The following is a 19,044-nucleotide window of genomic DNA, read 5'->3' as shown; positions in this document are numbered from 1 at the left end:
GAGGCTGTTTACGTACGCTATGTTTACACAAGTTTCTGTTTGGCCTAGATGGTTATTGCGAAGCATTTTTAGAATAAATCTTCACCTTTCTGAGCAGCATGGCATCAGAAGACAATACTAATCTGTATAGTTAAGCTTAATTTATATGGATCTGACAAAGTCCCTAATTGCTCTGTCAGTCAAAAGGTCACTGAAAGACAGCAATGTTTGCTATAGGAATCCATGGAAGCCAAGATACAAGCAACACATGAAGGACCGTTCCTGATATCCTTTACTCTGGTATACAAGCACACACATGTGTAACAGATGAAGACTGTTTGCAGTAAGCCTAGTAGAAAGTGGAACAAGGAATATTTTATTTCAATCACATACAGATATTTTTTTTTTAACATTAACATTATAGGAATATCAGCTATGCCTTGTATGTTCATTTTACCCAGAGGCTTACTGTGTGTGACTGTGGCTCTGTACTTGATTTAACAACTTCATTGTAAATGTAGCCAGGTGGGTCTCAGTGTAGTTGCTCTGATGCCATAGCATAACTAAGTTATCACACAGTCAACATTTACTTTTGTCATACTTCACTTCAGTGATTCCAGAGAAGACATGCTGCAACCACTGCAAACTGTAGCAAAACCTACGTAGCTGCCTAGCACCTGGGTTAAGTCTGCATCTCTCAAAAGCACAACCAAAACACCCAAGACATTTTAAATAATTTGTATTATTATTATTACATTTGCATGCAATTGAAAAGCACAATAAGAAGATTTTCCATATTTTAGAAATGTGGGCTTGAAAACATGTTCTAGTTATTAAGGTTAATCTAGTTACTAAGTTGAAGGAACAATAAATTGCTATATAATAGTTATACTATTATATTTATACAAATATTTATGGTTGTTAATACACATCAATGTAGAATAAACAGTTTAGTAAAGGAATAGCTCAGACATAGCGCTGTCTGTTTACACATCATTGTGGACTTGTGTACAAATAGTATGTTGGTCTAATTTAGACATCCAAATGACACTGGGAAGCAAAGATGGATTCAAAAACATTTATTCAGTGTGACAACTATTTGCTCAATCAACCGCAAGAGGAAACTGGACTCCCCTTGAACGGATTTACCGTGCGTATGCCAAAAGGCTGTTGGTAGAAATCCCATGCCACTGCCCCCTCCCTATCATCTCCGTCTCGTCAAAAAGTCACTTTGCGCTCTCTACCGAAGCATTCCCCATCGTCACCCATCCCTGAAGCTGCTTTCGGTGTAAGCCGAGTTCCCGGTGTAGAGAGGCCTATTTTCCATCATATCCAAGACATCTCTGTGACATTTTTGTACTTGTGGTACCTTTGCTCGCGGGAGCCTAGGGGCTTGCCAGTGTCCCCTAGGGGTTCTGGGAAAGAAGAAATAGTGCCGTATTTCAAGCTGTACACAGTACCTCAGCCACAGGCTTAAATTAAGCGTACTGGAGCAGCGCTGGGAGGGCGGGGTGGCGACTGCTGAAATCCCTTCTGCCAAGTCGGAAGAACATTTCTTGTGTACGCGAGTATGAAAGAGGCCGATCCAGCTAGGCAACACAGGGGACTGGGCTCCAGACGGCTGGGGTGGCTCAGCTAATGTACTGTGCGCATTTGCCAAGGCTCGGGGGGAATGTATACGGGGGGGCTAAGTACAGACTTGTGCAGTTTCGTCGCATTTTTATGTCCACAGATCCTCTACAGCTGGTTTGCAACTTTGCAAGTCAGTGATGATTTAATTTCATCACAAGAGATGTTTTATGTATATAGCCTACGTGTATGTCTGTGTGGTTCTTCTGTTTTTGAAAGGTGGTGGGGGTGGGGGACGGTTGCTCTCTTGTTTTTACATTACACACTGTGCTAATATTTATCTTTGGACTGGACGAAATGGGTTTCACTGGTCGATTGTGTCCATTTTAGAGCTGGTGTTTACATCAAAAACATTTATATATTTGTATCACTTAGAGTATCATTGCAGCAATTCACAACAGTCTGGATAGTATTCCAGTACATTTAAACAATATTTAAACTGTAGGCCAGTGTATATTTTGTAAGGTCTAGCCCATTCTACAACCAACCGCTGATTTTCTGGACTTGTTTTTTTCCACTGGGCAGTATTAAGCATGCTTTTAACGGGTGCAGTAGATTGACAAAGGTATGAGTTCCAGGTTTTAACAGTATAACTGTTATATATTTTTTTTTCATCTGAACTACACAAAGCAAAAGACAAAAGAGTCTCCTGACCTCACAAGCATGAAACAAGTCTTTGACGTGTCAGTCTAACCCGTGCACACTATCTCAATAACATTTCCCATTCTGACATTTCCAATATCTTCCAACAGCATACCTATTGTTTTTTAATCACATTTTCTGCACAGGGGGAAAAGCAAGGACCCTGATTATGTTTGTTAAGCCCATGTAATCAGGCATGAAAAGAGATACCATGCATCATTACTGCCACTGTCCTGTTGTAAGGCCGCGCTCTGCCTCTAACCAGACTGCCTTCCGTGGTGACAGCTCGGAGGGGGGGGGGGGATGCCATAACGTCCTGCTAGCCCTCGTGGCTCGCGTCTTGCTTGTGCTGTCGCAGGGCGTGCAGAAACACCTGCTTGACTTGGCTCATCATGTCGTTGTAGAGCTGCAGGTCCTCCGCTTTGGCCTGCAGAGTGGCCTTCAGAGTGGCTCTCAGGGCTTCCATCTCCTCCATCTGAGTGGCCAGCCTGCAGCGCACACAACTCATGTCACTCACACACTCTCACCGCAGCACTCAGTAAGGGACAGCTGAAGCATGTCAGTCAACATAAAGACAACCAACTCAGCTCGAGCTGGAATTTACCAGATTAATTTGATCCTTTTAACAGGTCTGTCTGTGAGTGTTAAGTGCCAATTGTAAGCCTGGTATAAACACACCCAATGTTGTTAAGTAAAGCATTTTTACTCGCGCCACATTTGTGGGAAAAACAAGACAACATGGTTAAGCATTTCCCCATCCCTTTCTTTGATTGATATCATTAAACCTTCTCTCTTAACTGTATTTTGTATGAACCAACAGAGAGACCAGCATATTCTAACAGGTGTAGGCTGCCACATAACATGAGATACACAGATTTCAGAAGCCACTTTTGCTCTGATTGCTTTGGTAACCGTTTGCTTACTTACACTGCAATTACTTTAATTGGGTGCCACCCACAGGTGTTGTGACTCGGGGTTCTAAGTTGGCAGTGATAACATTTTGGTAATGGCTTATACCAGGTGCAATGTATATTCTCCTCCTTTGACACTGGCGGTAAGGCAATCTCCCTTTGCCAAAACGTTCAGACATTTTAAAAGGTCCACACATGCAAACGCTGGTGTGGGGATTGTTCCCCCGCCACAGCCTCATCTAACCAGAACATCTGTAGCCACATGTAGAGAAATGTGTCAAACTAATTAAAAGAGCTATTTCGTCCTAAGCCAGCGCTCTGGTGGTAGATTGACTCCGCGATCATTAAAATAGCAGCATTAGAACATGAGCCCAAAAAAAGACCAATTAGGCATTAAAGGAGACAGCTGTATTACATGTTACAGGTGCAACCACATCCTGTTCAGAAGAACTAGCGGGTGGACTATGTCGATGTCTCCATATAAATTAGATTCAGAGTCAACTGCCTGCAAATCTGTGACAGCTACAAAACAGCTTGTCATTTCCAGTACACGTGAGTGGCACTGACTGTTATAAAAGATGGATTCAGTTGTAGTTAACCATGATTTAAAATAATTGTGCTGTAGAATGCATGCTATGCTGGACTTCAGAAAATCCCATTTCATATGTTAGATGCATATGTACTTGCCTAAACAAAAACATAGAGAACCCAATGACTATTCCATACAGGAAATGCTCACATATCTTTGCGGGTAGAGCTTCAGAGCTAACTCTGAGCTAATGACTTTTGATTAGGCCAACACTTTCGTGTCTACAGCACCACCCTTTCTGATCAGGAATATGTGGGACAAATCTGAACATGGGCTGACTGTGCCTGATCTTATGGCCAGCCTTTACTTCCATGAAATACACAACCCCACTAATGTTACAGTAGCTTTCTAAGCGTCTTTTCACTGTAAATCAAAGATTCCAGGACATGGATAAGAAATCCTCTTGGAGACATTTCTGTAAATCTGTAAACAAATGTAAAATACAGCATAGACACAAAAACCACCAGGATTAGAGGCTCAGTGTCCCATCTAAATAATGTATGCTCTCGATGTACTGAAACTTCTCTCAGACACTCAGTAAGGCTGACATACAGTCATTGTTTTTTCACCCCGCGGTTCCAACAGACACGTGTAATTAAAGAGGACCAGAGTGACGTACTGTATGGTTAGCTCATTGACTTGGGCCTCCTGGCTTAAGTTTGCAGCACTTTTGGGGGAGACGTTTTCTTGTCTGTCTGGTAGGCCTATGATGCTTGAGGAAAGTCCTGGGTCAACACAAGGACATCAGACACATTTTCATTACAAAATCCTAGCATTAGCTAAGTTAAAGTAATTTAAAAGCAATACGAGATTTCTAATCTGAATGAGATATACATCTATGTGGTAGACTGGCAGATTAATAGAAACATTAGAAAAAAAGGAGAGGATGTAAGAATTATTATTGTGACCTTACACAAGAAGAAAAACTATAGACTATATGACATTAGAACATAGTACAAGTACAGATCATCATAGTGAAATGAAGTGCATTCCTCTAACAATGCCTAAAACAAACACACACACACACACACACACACACACACACACACACACACACACACACACACACACACACACACACACACACACACACACACACACACACACTGTGTAACCTCCTCCAGTCACAGTGGCATCACTCACCACCCCTGCCCCTGCTGGGGAGTTTGTGCTGGCTGGACGCCGTTCTCCCCTGATCGAGCTTCGTCTTCTCCAGCTGCTGCTCGAGGACGACGGCTCGGCGGCGCTCCTCACGGAGCTTCAGTTCTACCTCCTCGCACCTCTGCTTCAAGCCCCCCTCTCTGGCACAGGAGAGAACTCTCAGCCCCACAATCACCCCCAAACCCCTGCAGTTTCACAGTCTCATAAGGAGAGCTAGACTGGATAGTCTCTTATCTGTGCCACATGTAGCTTTTCCTACCTGTTCTGCTGCACCTTGGCAAGCTCCAAAAGCCTGTCTCTCTCCACGCCAGCGGCCTGGCTGAGTGCCTTGTACTCAGTACACTGAGCCAGTAAGGATTTGATCCTGGCAGAGAAGTCAGGATAATAGCTAAGAGGTTGTGACTCTCTTATGGGGGGGGGGAAAAACAGAATAGCATTATATTAGCAGTGGTGTTCCATCAGGGCAAGCAAGGCTAAATAGACATGCATTTGATTTTGTTTTGGTAAATATCTCTGTAGCATAGTCTCTCCATTTACAATCTAATATTACCTGCTTGAATTTACTGCCCTCTTGTGGCCATTGAGCTGGCCTGCAAGCTTGCCAAGCAGCTTGTTTAATCCAATGGCGTGAGTGTATTTTACTTTTAATGACGTGATGGGTCTCATTGATTGGGTCACAGTTGGCTTGTCAAGCTAGTGGGAGATCAACTTGTTTTGGATGTTTGTGCATGCATATTTTATACAGTAAAGTACTGGTAACAACCGATTTCAAAGGGAGGCTAGCTAAGGCTAGATAGAACCACATAAGCTATGTTCGGAACACCCACTCACCCACTATACAGTCCACTACACAGCGAATCAGGCATTTTGTACAGCTGTTTGAATTCTCAACTGTACATTTTATTCACTATATGATGCCCTGATAAAATGACAATGTACAACAGAGCCCTTTTTTCTCAAGTATATCACAATTTATTGCCAGGTGAACAAACTGAGGAAGACCAGACGTTCCTGAGTTTACACGTTAGTCACCAGCTGGATATGCCTAAATGATGCCGGAACTTTTTAAGTTATATAATTAAGCAGTCTGAGAACCTTTCTAATAGAGTCCACCGCAAATGGTGTTGGTTTAATTTGACATTTTATTGAACTTCCTATAGGCTATCTTAATTTGGGTACAGTAAAGGAAATCAAGATGATGAAACTAAAGTCACATTAGACATTGGAAAATATAGACAGCATTTAAGCTAAATATCTAATTTGTTGCCCTGTAACAGCATTTTATTCATTATAGGTAAGCAGTTCTGCTGCCATTTTAGCATTACTTTACCGATATGGAATCTTCTGGAATGTAGTGGTCAGAATTAGTTTGAGACGTTGTTTTAACGTCTGGTTCCCTACATAGTGAACTCGGTCAAATGTTTTATATAGTGAATGAGTGAGTGGACAAGTGGACAACCCAAACACAGCTGCAGTTACAACCGGTTAGCAAACTGCTTATGCTGATATGGAATCAGTTATGATACTGCACGTGTTATACACATGCACATAAATGTGTGTGAAAAAAATACTTTTTAAGTATTCTCCTGTCTTTTCTCCTGTCAGCTCATACACTGTAAAAGGAAGGAGTCAACAAGCAGAATAGATTTTACTGTTTTTTTTATTCTACAAGAGGTTTATTATTTACGGCCATGGTCAGAAAAAAATTGTGACAAGGAGGTTGATTGTATTGTGAAACAACGTTAAGCAATCTACTTTGCAAGAGGTGAGTTTCATGGCCAGGTCTCAAGCCTACAGTAGGCATAGGTCATCCCGATGCTTTCAAGTTTTATGGACTACTTTAAAGCTTGTGACGGTAGTACTAAGATATTACTTAGTAGAACAGAGTTGGAGATTGCAGTTATATCCGGTGAGCTGATGTTTGAAAGCCAGACAAATACCCATGTGTAACTTCTGTGCGTTATGGTTTGACATTTTAAATCCCCTCACATAGAGATGCAATGAGAACAAACGCTGCGTCACCGGATGCCACTGCATTACAGTGTGGAACTGATCAAAGGTTATTTGAAGCAAACACGAGTCAAGACATCGCCTATTGATTATTACTGACTAGGCCACTGCTCCACTGTTCTACCGTGTGTTAGCTCCTTCCTCCTATTTGAATGCAATGAAGGAGCACTGCAACTCCTGAGAGAATCAGTTCATCTGCAGACTGTCTATCAGTGTGTATTAACAATATACAACAGTCTGTCATAAGTTGTTTATTGTACTATTGTTATTGTATATTTGACTGTACCGTGACCCTCAACTTGCATGGGACACAGAGTGTGGAAAGGGGATGACTGCAACATAGTCACTCACCTTACTTCAACACTGCCCCCTACTGGTACACTGGCTGCAGATTCAACCAATTTATGTCCAAGTGTGGAGAAAGAACTGAAGAGAAAAATATACATTACAGTAAAGGCAACTTTTAACAGGAAATCTGAAACATAATGGCATTGACACAACTCTTGATAAACTTAAATGAATGCGTCACTGTTTCAACTGATATTGATTTGTATTGAACCTATGCTTTCTGTTGTGCAGACTGACTTCTTGCAGTGGTGCTGGCAAAACCACCATCCACTCAACCATCCAGTAACACTTCTTACACTCTTGAAAAAGGTGGGAGATATTTTGAAACAACTTCAAGTATGCTGCCAAGGTCTTCTATGTAACAAAAGCTATTCTAGATGAACAGATTTCAAGTTCGATCATGTTATTGTAGTAATGAAGTTGAATTCTCTCTCACCGTGCTGACCTTGATCTGCAAACACTCTCTCCTCTCAACGAAACAGCAGCCTTGGGCTCTGAGCTCACGTCTTCTCTTTTCTGTTGACGCATTAAGAAAAAGGCTTTTAGCTGCGGCCACTGCACGTCTGCAGAGTTATGCACAGCAAATACCAAGAGCCACAAACAAAGCCACCAGGTGAAGACACGAACATGAACAGGGCATGCTCTCACCTTTAGGGCCAGTGTCTGGATCTCCTGCTCCAGCTCCATGACTTTGGTCTCCCTCTCAGACACCATTTGCTGCAGTTGCTGCACCAGGGAGCCGTGTCTCTGGGCCTCGCTGTGCAGCTGCTTCCCCAGGCTCTGCTGGGACTCCGCTTGCTGCTTGTCTTGCTGACTGAGGCGGCTCAGCACCTCCTGCAGCTGCGCCTGCTGCTTCTGTCAGGGGCCAGGCAGACAGAGAGATAGAGAGAGATAGAGAGAGAGAGAGAGAGAGAGAGAGAGAGAGAGAGAGAGAGTGAGAGAGAAAGAAAGAGAGAGAGAGTGAGAGAGAGAGTGTGTGTGTATTTGGGTGAAAGAGTACAATACAGAGAGAGTGTGTGTGTGATAGAGTAAAAGACAGAGAGTGTGTGTGTGTGTGTGTGTGTGTGTGTGTATTTGTGTGGAAGAGTAAGAGAGAGAGTGTGTGTATGAGCGAAAGACAGAGAGAGAGTGTGTGTGTTTGTATGTGTTTGAAAGAGTAAGAGAGCGAGAGTGTGTGTGTGTGTGAGTGAAAGAGAGAGAGAGAGAGAGAGAGAGAGTGTGTGTGTGTGAGTGAAAGAGAGAGAGTGAGTGTGTGTGAGTGAAAGAGAGAGAGAGTGTGTGTGTGTATTAGTGAAAGAGAGAGTGAGTGTGTGTGAGTGAAAGAGAGAGAGTGTGTGTGTGTGAGTATGAGTGAAAGAGAGAGAGAGTGTGTGTGTGTATGAGTGAAAGAGAGAAAGAGAGTGTATGTGTGCATGAGTGAAAGAGAGAGAGAGTGTGAGTGTGTGTGTGAAAGAGAGAGAGAGTGAGTGTGTGTGAGTGAAAGAGAGAGAGAGTGTGAGTGTGTGTGTGTGTATTAGTGAAAGAGAGAGTGAGAGAGAGTGTGTGTGTATGAGTGAAAGAGAGAGAGAGAGTGTGTGTGTGTGTGTGAAAGAGAGAGAGAGTGTGTGTGTGTGTATGAGTGAAAGAGAGAGTGTGTGTGTATGGTGAAAGAGAGAAAGAGAGTGTGTGTGTATGAGTGAAAGAGAGAGAGAGTGTGTGTATGAGTGAAAGAGAGTGTGTGTGTGTGTGTGTGTGTGTGTGTGTGTGAAAGAGAGAGAGACAGTGTGTATGTGTATGAGTGAAAGAGAGAGAGAGAGAGAGTGTGTGTGTATGGTGAAAGAGAGAGAGAGGGTGTGTGAGAGAGAATGAAAGACAGAGAGGGAGAGGTTGCTGGATCTTAATCAAAACATATCTCAAATGATACGGTCTAATTTAAAGTGCTTTACGGGATTACGTTCCTCCCTCTCTCAGAAAATGTCAGTCTTGATTGCAAGTGAGAAAATAGACTGTTTGAGAGACCTAGGTTTCCATCTAATCGCTTGCCTGTTTAACTAAGCATTAGGACACAGTTAAAACATGGCAGACACATGGGTAACATACACAACATCACAGAGACAGCAGCACAGTTTCTCACCAATAAGGCATCCACCAGTTCATCGTCATGTTTGCCTTTTTCCACAAGGGTGGAGATCTGGTGTTTGAGTGTCTTCACCTCCATGCTAAGCACTCGGTTTCTGGCTCTTGAGGCCTCCAGTTTCTTCTTTGTGTCTTCCTGGTCTCTGAGAAGCACCTCGTAGTCCTCAGTGATCCTCTGCCAAGACCACATGTAACACACAGCTGGAACTCATTGACCCATTTGATGGCACAAGCTTTTGTACTTATTTCAACATTTTGAGATGAGCCAACAGATGTATCAACCACTGGATTGGCAAAAAAGTACACAGACATTTACCTCTCCTGAATTTGACTGTATTGATGTACTGTATTGCTTTTTTCAATTACACTCTTCAATTACAATTTCTCTCATCTGTTGATCCTACAAATGTACCTCTAAAGTTTCCTTTCTCTCCTTCTCCATGGAGCGGATGTGGCTGAAGTTTCTCTCTAGCACCCCCTGCTGGCCCTTGAGACCCAGCATCTCCTCCTCCAGGGTAAGGGTATCTGGCTGCTTCCTCTGGCCCAGCTGCTGTTCCAGATCCCGCACCTACAAGGTCATTTAGAGGGGTTACACCTTTTTCCTTGGATCACACGTCTGCTTGTTTTAGGCAGCGTGGTGAAGAACACTGATTGTTTGTGTGTGCGTGTGAGAGTGTGTGTATTGTGTGTGTGTGAGTATCTGGTCTTTTTTTCTGTTTTTTTCAGACCACTCCAACATCAGCTTGGCAAGGAAACAAATCAGACCACTCCAACATCAGCTTGGCAAGGAAACGAATAAAAATATCTAAACACTGGTCACGCGCTGTGTAGGGCACCAAGTGTACTGAGGCGCACCAAAAAGTAAACACATAAAAATAAATTTAAATAGATTGTAATAATACTACATTTATTTATTTTTTTGGTGTAGGCGGGAGCCCCACAAAACGGTTCCGCTTAGGGCCTGGTGGCAAGCAAGACTAGGCAGTATAGGGCTTGATTTTCATATTGAATCTCATTAGTCCATGTGCCTTTCTTGGGCCTCAGTGACACAAAATACTGAAAACCCATTTGGCACTGAGTCACTCACTAGTATACCAGTATAGTATAGTATAGTATAGTAGTATAGTATAGACTTACTTTGTTTTGTAAGGCCAGTATCTGTTGAGCACGTCCTCTCCAGCTACTTGGGTTACTAAGCAACTGCTGGATGTTAACATCTGTAAGTAGACGATGGGTTGACTCAAAAACGATCCGCATACGGATGTAATTCTAGAATGTTGATTGGTTAAGATTAGTTACCAGGCAGGAACTGGCTAATAGCAGGACCTCTATTTTTTCGCTGAGCTTCAACGTCGTTTGCCTGACTTTTAAACGATCGTTTTATTTTAATTCTGTGAAGTTATACGTTTTAATACACAGCTGTTTTGTTAACCGAATTTTTAAGAAGTCATACGGCTAAACAAACAACCGACTTGTTCACCGAACTTTTCAACCGTGGAAAATACATAGCAGTAAGCTAACGTAGCCAAACGATGCGTTAGCTTAGCCTGGTAGTCAACCTGTTGACATCATATCTTGGTCGCATCGGTTTAATTAATTAATTAATTAATTAATAAATAAATAAATAAATAAACACGTCTCTTACCTTGAACATCTACTCCTCATGTCACGAAGTTGCTACACTAACTGTCTGTAACACTATGCACAAATGCACAATATATCCAAAACAATATAGCACATCAATGCAGCAACCTAGAAATGCTAAGCCCCCTGAACTCCTATGCATACTACAGGTTATTGAAATCAGTTTCCGAGAATGGCAAACAAAAAATATGTTTGCGAAGAAAAGAGCAACCTTCCTTGCAATTTGTTTGTAATGTTAGTTACAAACAGTCAACAGTTTTACAGAGGTATAGAAAACATTGGTGATAGAAACTAGGTTCTAAAAAAGGTTCCCAATTAATGTCTTTGAAACCAATCTATTTATTCAGTGACATAATCTTGACAGTGACACATAACTGCTCTGAACTTTGACTGACAGTTGAGTACTTACACATTACAGCCATCAGTAGAGCTAGCAATAAATACATTTTCCAAACCAAGTGCAGTAATTACACTAGGGTGCAGATGTATATGCACACATGATAAACAACATCTGAACGAATTTAAATACAATTCAATAGCAAACATTGAAAAAACTATGACAGTGTATGTTTTTTTTTAATTTGATGCAAGACATTCAGTGTCGGGTGATTGCAGGGAGATAGGTGCCTGTCTTCAGGTGCAGTGTCTTGCTGTGGTCAGTCTAAATTAATTGAGTCTTGATGTGTTCCATTGAGTAGACCTGTGGAAATATACTGCAAAGCATATACTTGTTTAAAAAACATGATTACTAACACCATTCAAAGCAAGACCTGTTTAGGATAGCCTCCACACAAGGTTAATGAAAAATAAAAGGATGCTTAGATACTTTTAAATAACAAATGTGTATAACAGACATGTGTGACAGACATACAAACTTCACAGGGACATACATAGAACATGGTATACATATAACATACATTTAAAGGGGAAAATGGAGAGACAACCAAACTTACCTGTCCCCTTACAAAAAACAGTAAATACAACCTGTGGAAGTGCGTACGTCTAACCCCAGGTGTGCGCTGACAGATTGCACGCCGCACTTGGGAACCGTAAAGGACTTCCTACAAGCGCAACACACGCACTGCTCGCTGACCACACCTGTAAGACAGTAAAAACAAGGCACATCTTTCTAACCCCAGGTGTGCGCTAACCACACCTGTAAGACAAAGTCTAACCCATGTGACCGGTGACAGAAGCAAGGCACGTCTAACTCCAAGTGACTGGCATTGACTAGGGAACGCCAGCAGCAGGGCACAACTTCACCTTATCTAACCGAACCTGTAAAGCTACAGTACAACGCATTTAACCCCAGGTGTCCGCTGACCGAACCTGTAAAGCTACAGTACAACGCATTTAACCCCAGGTGTCCGCTGACCAAACCTGTAAAGCTTTATTTTAACGCAGACCTACGAGACGGGGCAGTAGCACCACGCCATCTGGCTTAATGCCATTGATACAGCTTAAAGTTCTTTCCGTAACACAACTATGTGCTGTCCAGTCACGACACCACAACGTGTATGCGTCTGTGGTAAGGGCGTGGACTACAGAGAAAATAGAAACTACTTACAGTGGAACGTTGTTTGTGATCTGCAGCAATCACTGCAACGCGCGTATTCACAATCTACAAGAAAGAAAAAGAAATTTGACGACAACATGATAGGAAAAAAGTAAAATAAAAATGTATTTCTAAGTTTTACTTACATCATCGGTCAGCCAGTTGAACTCTGGGCCTGCCAGACTGTCTACGTCGCGCAACGTGGCACGACAACTTCCAATGCTGATCAAGACGCGTATTTGTCCACATCATTGCGGATCTGTTGCGTCAGTACCTGATGGATTGGAAGCATGTGTATAGAAGTTACACATAATGTCCACCCCAAACTACTACTAAATGGAAAAGATGGTTCACCATGGTAGACTATAGACCATTTTACCTTTGCAGAAAAACAGTGAATGAGTTAAATAACCAACAGATCAAAAGAAGAAAGCAGAAGAAACTAATACATTGAAACGAACACTAATACATTTTAGAAAATGTACCTCGTCCTCTGAACTTATTTAGAGAATAGGAATATCTGAAATTGGGAAAAACACACACACAAACACAAACCATTCAGCATCTACTATACATATACATCTATGTATGTACAAATATGTTTGTTCTCTGTACAAGGTTGTGCCCTCACCTGTGTCTGCTGCCTTGCTGTGTGTGTGATCAACATCTGCACCTTTTAGGAAAAAGGAACATGAAACACATTCAACACTCTACATTGAACTTGACATGACAGTACATATGTGGAGATGTATAAATGAAGAAATACCTACATTCAGCACCTACAGCTTCCATCGAGATGTCGCACAATACACTCAATTCCTGGACATCAGAAGCGATGCCGACATCTTGGGCGTGTCTGTTCGACGAACATATGGCTTCAAATGGCAAAACATTTGGCAAAACGAACATTCACCATCTGACTTCACTTTGAAAGACCCTCACTGTCAACAGATCTGGACACTCTTTTGGCTGTCATGGACTCCACCTTAAACGGTCCAGCCCAACGTTCATTCATCGCATTTCCTAACTTCACCGCTTTCTTGGTCTGCCACGAGGACCTCATCGCCCTCCTTGACATCAAAGCATTTAACATTACGCCTCTGCTGGGTTTCAAACTGCAATTTCTGTCTACCCTGGGCAATTGCAATGTTCTCCTGAACCTTGGCATGAACTTTGGCAAGTGAGTCTGCCCTCCTCTGCAGCGTCTCTTCACTGTTCGCGATCTCAGTCATCTACATTTGGATCGGCGCTGCTGCCGGGATGAACCCGTTAAATTGCAAAATATGGGCTTACCTTTGTGGAACGCTGCTTCGAGGTGTTTATCGAATAAACAGCGTGTTGCAGATAGACGTCCCAGTCATTCTGCTCCTCATTACAGTACTTTGCAAGATGGCGCTTAATGTTCTGGTTTGAGCGCTCATCTTGCCCATTGCTCTGCGGGTGGTAGGCTAAAGTTACAGCATGCTCTATCCCAAAGGTTTCAAAAAGAGCTTTGTTACAGTCATTAACAAACTCTCTTCCCATATCAGTGATAATCTTTTTGACACCACCCTGTGCCAAAACAGTTTGTGTCACCATAAGTCCTACCCCTGGACCGTTCTTGCCTCTCAGAGGCCTAGCCATGACCCACTTGGAGAACAAATCAGTAAAACTTATGATATGGGTGTAACCCTTGGATGTCGTTTGAGCGGCCCAATTAAATCAACTCCCATGACCTGCCAGGGACCCTGGACCTTAATAGGGTGTAGCGTAGGTGCTACAGTCTTAATTCTGTCATGGCTCACAGGCACCAACCCAATCCTCTACATCCTTTTTCAAAGTCAGCCAATAAAAATTCTGCACTGCCTTCTGTGTGGGTGCTCTCCAGTGGCTGCACTGTCATGGCACTCATACAGTACCCTGTCCCTCTCCTCAGGAGTACGTACAACTAGACGTCTCTTACCTGAATTAACATAGTACAACTTACCCATATCTAACACATACTGCTTTGCTGCTCTACCGACAGAAGACATCTGTATCCTACTACTCCCTAGTTGGTGGGAACCATTTGCAAGGTAATAAAATATAGCGTCCAGACGTGCAAAACTCTCCATCTCTCAAGGATGTCTAAATAAAACACAATATGTCACTTACTCTTCACAAACACACAAAACACAACGTAGCACACTGTCACAAACGAGAAGAGGGAGAGAGAACATGACAGCATTAGTTTGGTGAACACATAGAAAGTCTGTAAATGTTCATGTATATGTCTGTAAATGTACATGTATATAAAAACATGAGATTTAAATCCCTGATCGCTGCATTTAACGTGCTAAATGTCATCCATAAAGTTTTGGCGCGCAGCGCAACCTAGCGCTTTATTTTCCCTCAGGTAAGGTAAGGCACTGCCCACAGCCGTTTGACAGCAGGCTATGCTACAATGTACAATGTACAATGTCATTAACACATCGTGAAAAAAGAGCAAAAACATCGAAACTATTGCAATAGCACCGGGAGATTTAAATCCCTGATCGCTGCATTTAACGTGACTGATTCGTGCCAAATGTCATCCATGCGCACTGACCAGAAGCGTTTGACAGCAGGCTATGCTACTGTGGGCTAACATTACTTGTAAGAAAAATTTCACGAAATTAAAAGTGAAGGTCCTCTATTTAATAGCATGGGCAACTAAGCATATAGCACTACTAAAGGGAAGGCTTGCTGTTGGCGACTTGTAACATTACCTGAGATTATTTGTAATGCAAGTAAATCAATTTACCTTAGCTGGATGGGGATGTGTAATCTGCTGATGAAGTTTAGGTAACTTCAACAGAGGCTTTTGTCTTCAAAAAGGATCTTTTGTCTTCAGGTCTTCATCTTCAGGTCTGGAAGTTTTCAAGTCTTCCAAACTTAGTCAGCTTGCATAAATGACTGTCATTTAAGCTAACCAATGAACTATTTTTTTTACAAAAACCTATCGATTGTGTATGTATGTGTGTTTGTAAGAGTGCTAGCTTGAGCTAACCAAACACAGTACAGTAGCTAGTTAGCTATCGTAGCCATGTCAGCCTATGTAAGATACTGTAATTTAAGCTAACCAATTAAATAACTTTCACACAAAAAACCCATCGATTATGTGTGTTTGTGATGTGTAACATATCCTTTATCAATCACTCTCAGTTTATGTTATTTAACGCTACAGATTACACCTAACACACGTGTAATTCAGTTGCTATTAATGTTGAACAGCAACGTTAAACGTGACACCACATTAAATGTCAGGCAAACGACGTTGCAGCTCAGAGGGAAAAGTAGAGGTCCTGGTATTAGCCAATCAAATAAATGGTGTTTTCCGTTCCTGCCTGGTAACTAATCTTAACCAATCAACATTCTAGAATTACATCCGTATGCGGATCGTTTTTGAGTCAACCCTTCGTCTACTTACAACATCTTCTCCCAACTCACTGCTTAAAACCTACAATTCCAGGAATTGGAAACAATAGGGACAAAAGCTGAACTTGACAGTTCCATGCATCACACACATACACATTTGTCATGCAAGCACCACTAGTGCAGACTGTAATGGAAATGCAGAAAAAACACACACAGGAAGCGTGTGGAGATAAACACGTAAGTGCACTGCTACCTCAATTTACTTGCCAATAATTATGCTCATGAATGAAAGATGATGCATGGACGAAACCTTGATGTATTGGACATGTCATGTGTGCATGGTCACATACAGACTTAAATAAATATGTATTCAGGTCAGTATGCAGTATGGATCCAATCTACACACCTATCTGGTTAAAATGGGGACAGATGGAGCTGACTGTAGCTAAATTAATGTCAGCTCGTTATATCATTCAAGTTCTGACTTAAATTGACAGAAACACAAACCTTTTGTGCTACTTTCAGATCTTGTTTGACAGCTTGGATCTGATTGCGATATTCAGTCATTTTGAACTGGGCAGCTGAGAGCTTGTCCTGTAGGGATCTGACTAATGGGTTCACCTGTTTTGGCAGAGGTTAACATATAACGTAAACAGTATATATGATATGATGTTTGATATATGATGCATTCTGTTAAGTTAACAAAATGTAACAAAAACTAGGAGTCTCATGTCTAGGTGTTGGAATTTCTTTTGAACACTTTAGATGTACACCAGCATCATTCAGTGTAAAATGTATTACCTCATGGGTTTCCTCTGTAGTTCTTGGCTTATTACTTGTATTTGTCTTCATTTGAGGTGCAGCTTGTAACTGCAGGGGGGCACATGATATCCATGGTAAATGACTATGATCTATTCTATTTTATGTACTTTGTATACTCTTTTAAATGTATTTTTATCTTTCAGTTGTCTTTATCTTTCCTTGATTATTGACATTAAACCTACCTAGTACCAAATTATGGCATATATTCCATAATTTCTATATATAGCAAAAGTACCTCAGTCTCCAGCTCCTTCACACGGTTGTTAACTTGCTTTGTTTTGGCTCTTTCTCGCTCAACTTCAACCGTAAGCGCCCTGTTCTTTTTTGACAGCTCCACGATCTTGGTAGCTGCAGCATCACCAGCCAAACCAGCCGTACCTGAAGGTGATGGGAAGATTACAGACAAAACACATTTTCATGAGGAGTTTGACGGTACTAATCTAACCTGAAACACATGCTTAATACACTGTTTATGAACATGTTGTCAGTTCAACTACAGCATGCTATGACCTACCTGCCAGTGCTAGTCTCTCTTCCTCTCTCTTCTTTCTTAGAAACTGTATTTCAAAGTCTTTCTCATTTAATAACTTGTGGAGTCTTCCGTTTTCATCTTTGACCTCTCTGAGTTGGTTCTGCAGTAGTTCGTTTTCATTCTGCAATACTCTATAGAAGTGTTTTGCAAAAATGCTCAATACATTTGCCAGGAGATAAATTAAGGTCACTGCCTGCATCTTAATCAGATCTTGAACAGGGATAAACATTTTAAAAACGTTGACAACACCTGAGCTTTAAGGACTTTAGGAGTAATTATGAGACTATAAACAGCGAAATGTAAAGGCATAAGCAAAATACTTAGGTTTGGAGAGTTTCGAAAATTATAACTACTATTTTAACCACCTTAGGTCGAGATCATTATTTTGATCTGTGCCCAATCCTGACAGACTTAATTCCTCCTGATTTTGCAAAGTCTCTGTAGAAGAACAAGCAGTTACACTGTCCGTATCCTTCCTTTTTTTCACAAGCCTTCGCTGGAGTCGTCTTTCTTGCTGCTCCTGCAATGCTTGGAACTGCAGCCTCAGGTGCTCCTTAATTCCATCGTGGTCACCCTCCATCGCTGTAACATTAATTACATACCTATGTAGTGATGCGATTCAATAACGCTATTATATGGAGTTAAGATTGAAACTTTGTGCAACTCAGTGACACCATTTACCAGTGACAGACTTAGTTGCTGTTGTTCAAAAAACAGTTGTAGAACGATGTACAAGGGTATCTGTAAAACACCTGCAAACAACAGCTGTGCAGTGCATCTCATGCATCGATTCCTAGCTCGCTAGCAACTTTAAGTGTACCATACCTTGATAATAACGTATGTGGTGTGATTTAACTTTTCAACATAGGCTATCTTAAGGATAACGTTAGCTATGCAACCTATAGATACCATATAGTTAGCTATCCTAGCTATCATAGCAGCCTAAAGTTAAGCTAAAAAGCACCAGTTGCTTGTTTGTAGACTGAACTCGACACATTTTACAGAAAAGAGTCTCAACCTTACCACAGATCTGGAATGTACAGAAGCTAAAAACAGACAGTTTGCATTATTTGCTAGAAAATAGGCTACTTCCAACTGCATATCACAAGCTACCGTTTTGTTTTTGTATTCGAGTTGTCACCTCCCCCAGAGACGCCGTATCCATGACAGCAACATCTCGCTGACTGTGCTTGCTGACTTTTGACACCATGGTGGTTTTGCGAAAATACCAGCCGGCCTGTAGTTCTCTTCTAGGCAGAATTACGTGAGGGCGCAGTACCTCAATTTTCCCGTAAATTCCGAAAACATTCTAAATGACAACTCACCAACTTAATTGCGTAATTGTATGTACTTGCTCCCTCTCGTCGCCGCCGACCCAAAGTAAACCCACCAATAATCATAGCTTTTATTGCATCATCTTCGAGTAGCCTATACAGTGCACCTTAATTCATAAAAGTCCATAACTGTGTCACATCTGCATTCAAAACTTTCTGAGACGTGTTGAGATAAGGGTGGCATAATACAAACAATTACATTTCCTAAACTCACTTGAATTTGTAGAATGCACCATAACTTACTTTTACTAGCAATTATTGGTTTCTAAGCTAGAATAGATTGTAGTGGCAAAACTCGGGTTTTTCCTATAACCCTACTGATGTTACCACCTTGAGAGTGTGGGTGCAGACCTGTCTGACTCGCAGCCAGTTCCCTTGAATAAATTCAAAAAGTCGTG

At 41.7% G+C, this 19,044-nt stretch overlaps 1 protein-coding gene across 1 annotated transcript; it reads right to left on the bottom strand.

The window, feature by feature from the left end:
- Positions 1-1,085: 1,085 nt before the first annotated feature.
- ccdc13 (coiled-coil domain containing 13) lies at positions 1,086-19,006 on the bottom strand. Its single transcript, XM_031563189.2, has 17 exons — positions 18,336-19,006; positions 17,678-17,894; positions 17,295-17,443; positions 17,016-17,158; positions 16,760-16,828; positions 16,460-16,579; positions 13,209-13,227; positions 10,522-10,601; positions 9,797-9,952; positions 9,383-9,559; positions 7,918-8,124; positions 7,706-7,785; positions 7,273-7,347; positions 5,171-5,317; positions 4,894-5,051; positions 4,370-4,475; positions 1,086-2,738 (listed from the first exon to the last, which is right to left on the bottom strand). Exons 2-17 carry the CDS (start codon positions 17,890-17,892, stop codon positions 2,570-2,572), a joined length of 2,070 nt encoding a protein of 689 aa, XP_031419049.1. The 5' UTR covers positions 17,893-17,894; positions 18,336-19,006; the 3' UTR covers positions 1,086-2,569.
- Positions 19,007-19,044: the final 38 nt, after the last annotated feature.

The sequence above is a fragment of the Clupea harengus genome, chromosome 25, assembly GCF_900700415.2.
Source record: "Clupea harengus chromosome 25, Ch_v2.0.2, whole genome shotgun sequence".
In the NCBI taxonomy this organism is placed as follows: domain Eukaryota; kingdom Metazoa; phylum Chordata; class Actinopteri; order Clupeiformes; family Clupeidae; genus Clupea; species Clupea harengus.
Note: the sequence above shows the minus strand (reverse complement) of the source record. Positions and strands in the feature narration are given on the sequence as shown.

Excerpts from the sequence above, each read along its gene's own strand:
- ccdc13 (XM_031563189.2), bottom strand. The coding sequence starts at position 17,892 with ATGGAGGGTGACCACGATGGAATTAAGGAGCACCTGAGGCTGCAGTTC. Across the intron at positions 9,953-10,521 it reads TACTGGCCTTACAAAACAAA|GTGCGGGATCTGGAACAGCA; the intron begins GTAAGTCTATAC and ends ATGACCTTGTAG. Across the intron at positions 4,476-4,893 it reads CCCCAGCAGGGGCAGGGGTG|GACTTTCCTCAAGCATCATA; the intron begins GTGAGTGATGCC and ends GTGTTGACCCAG.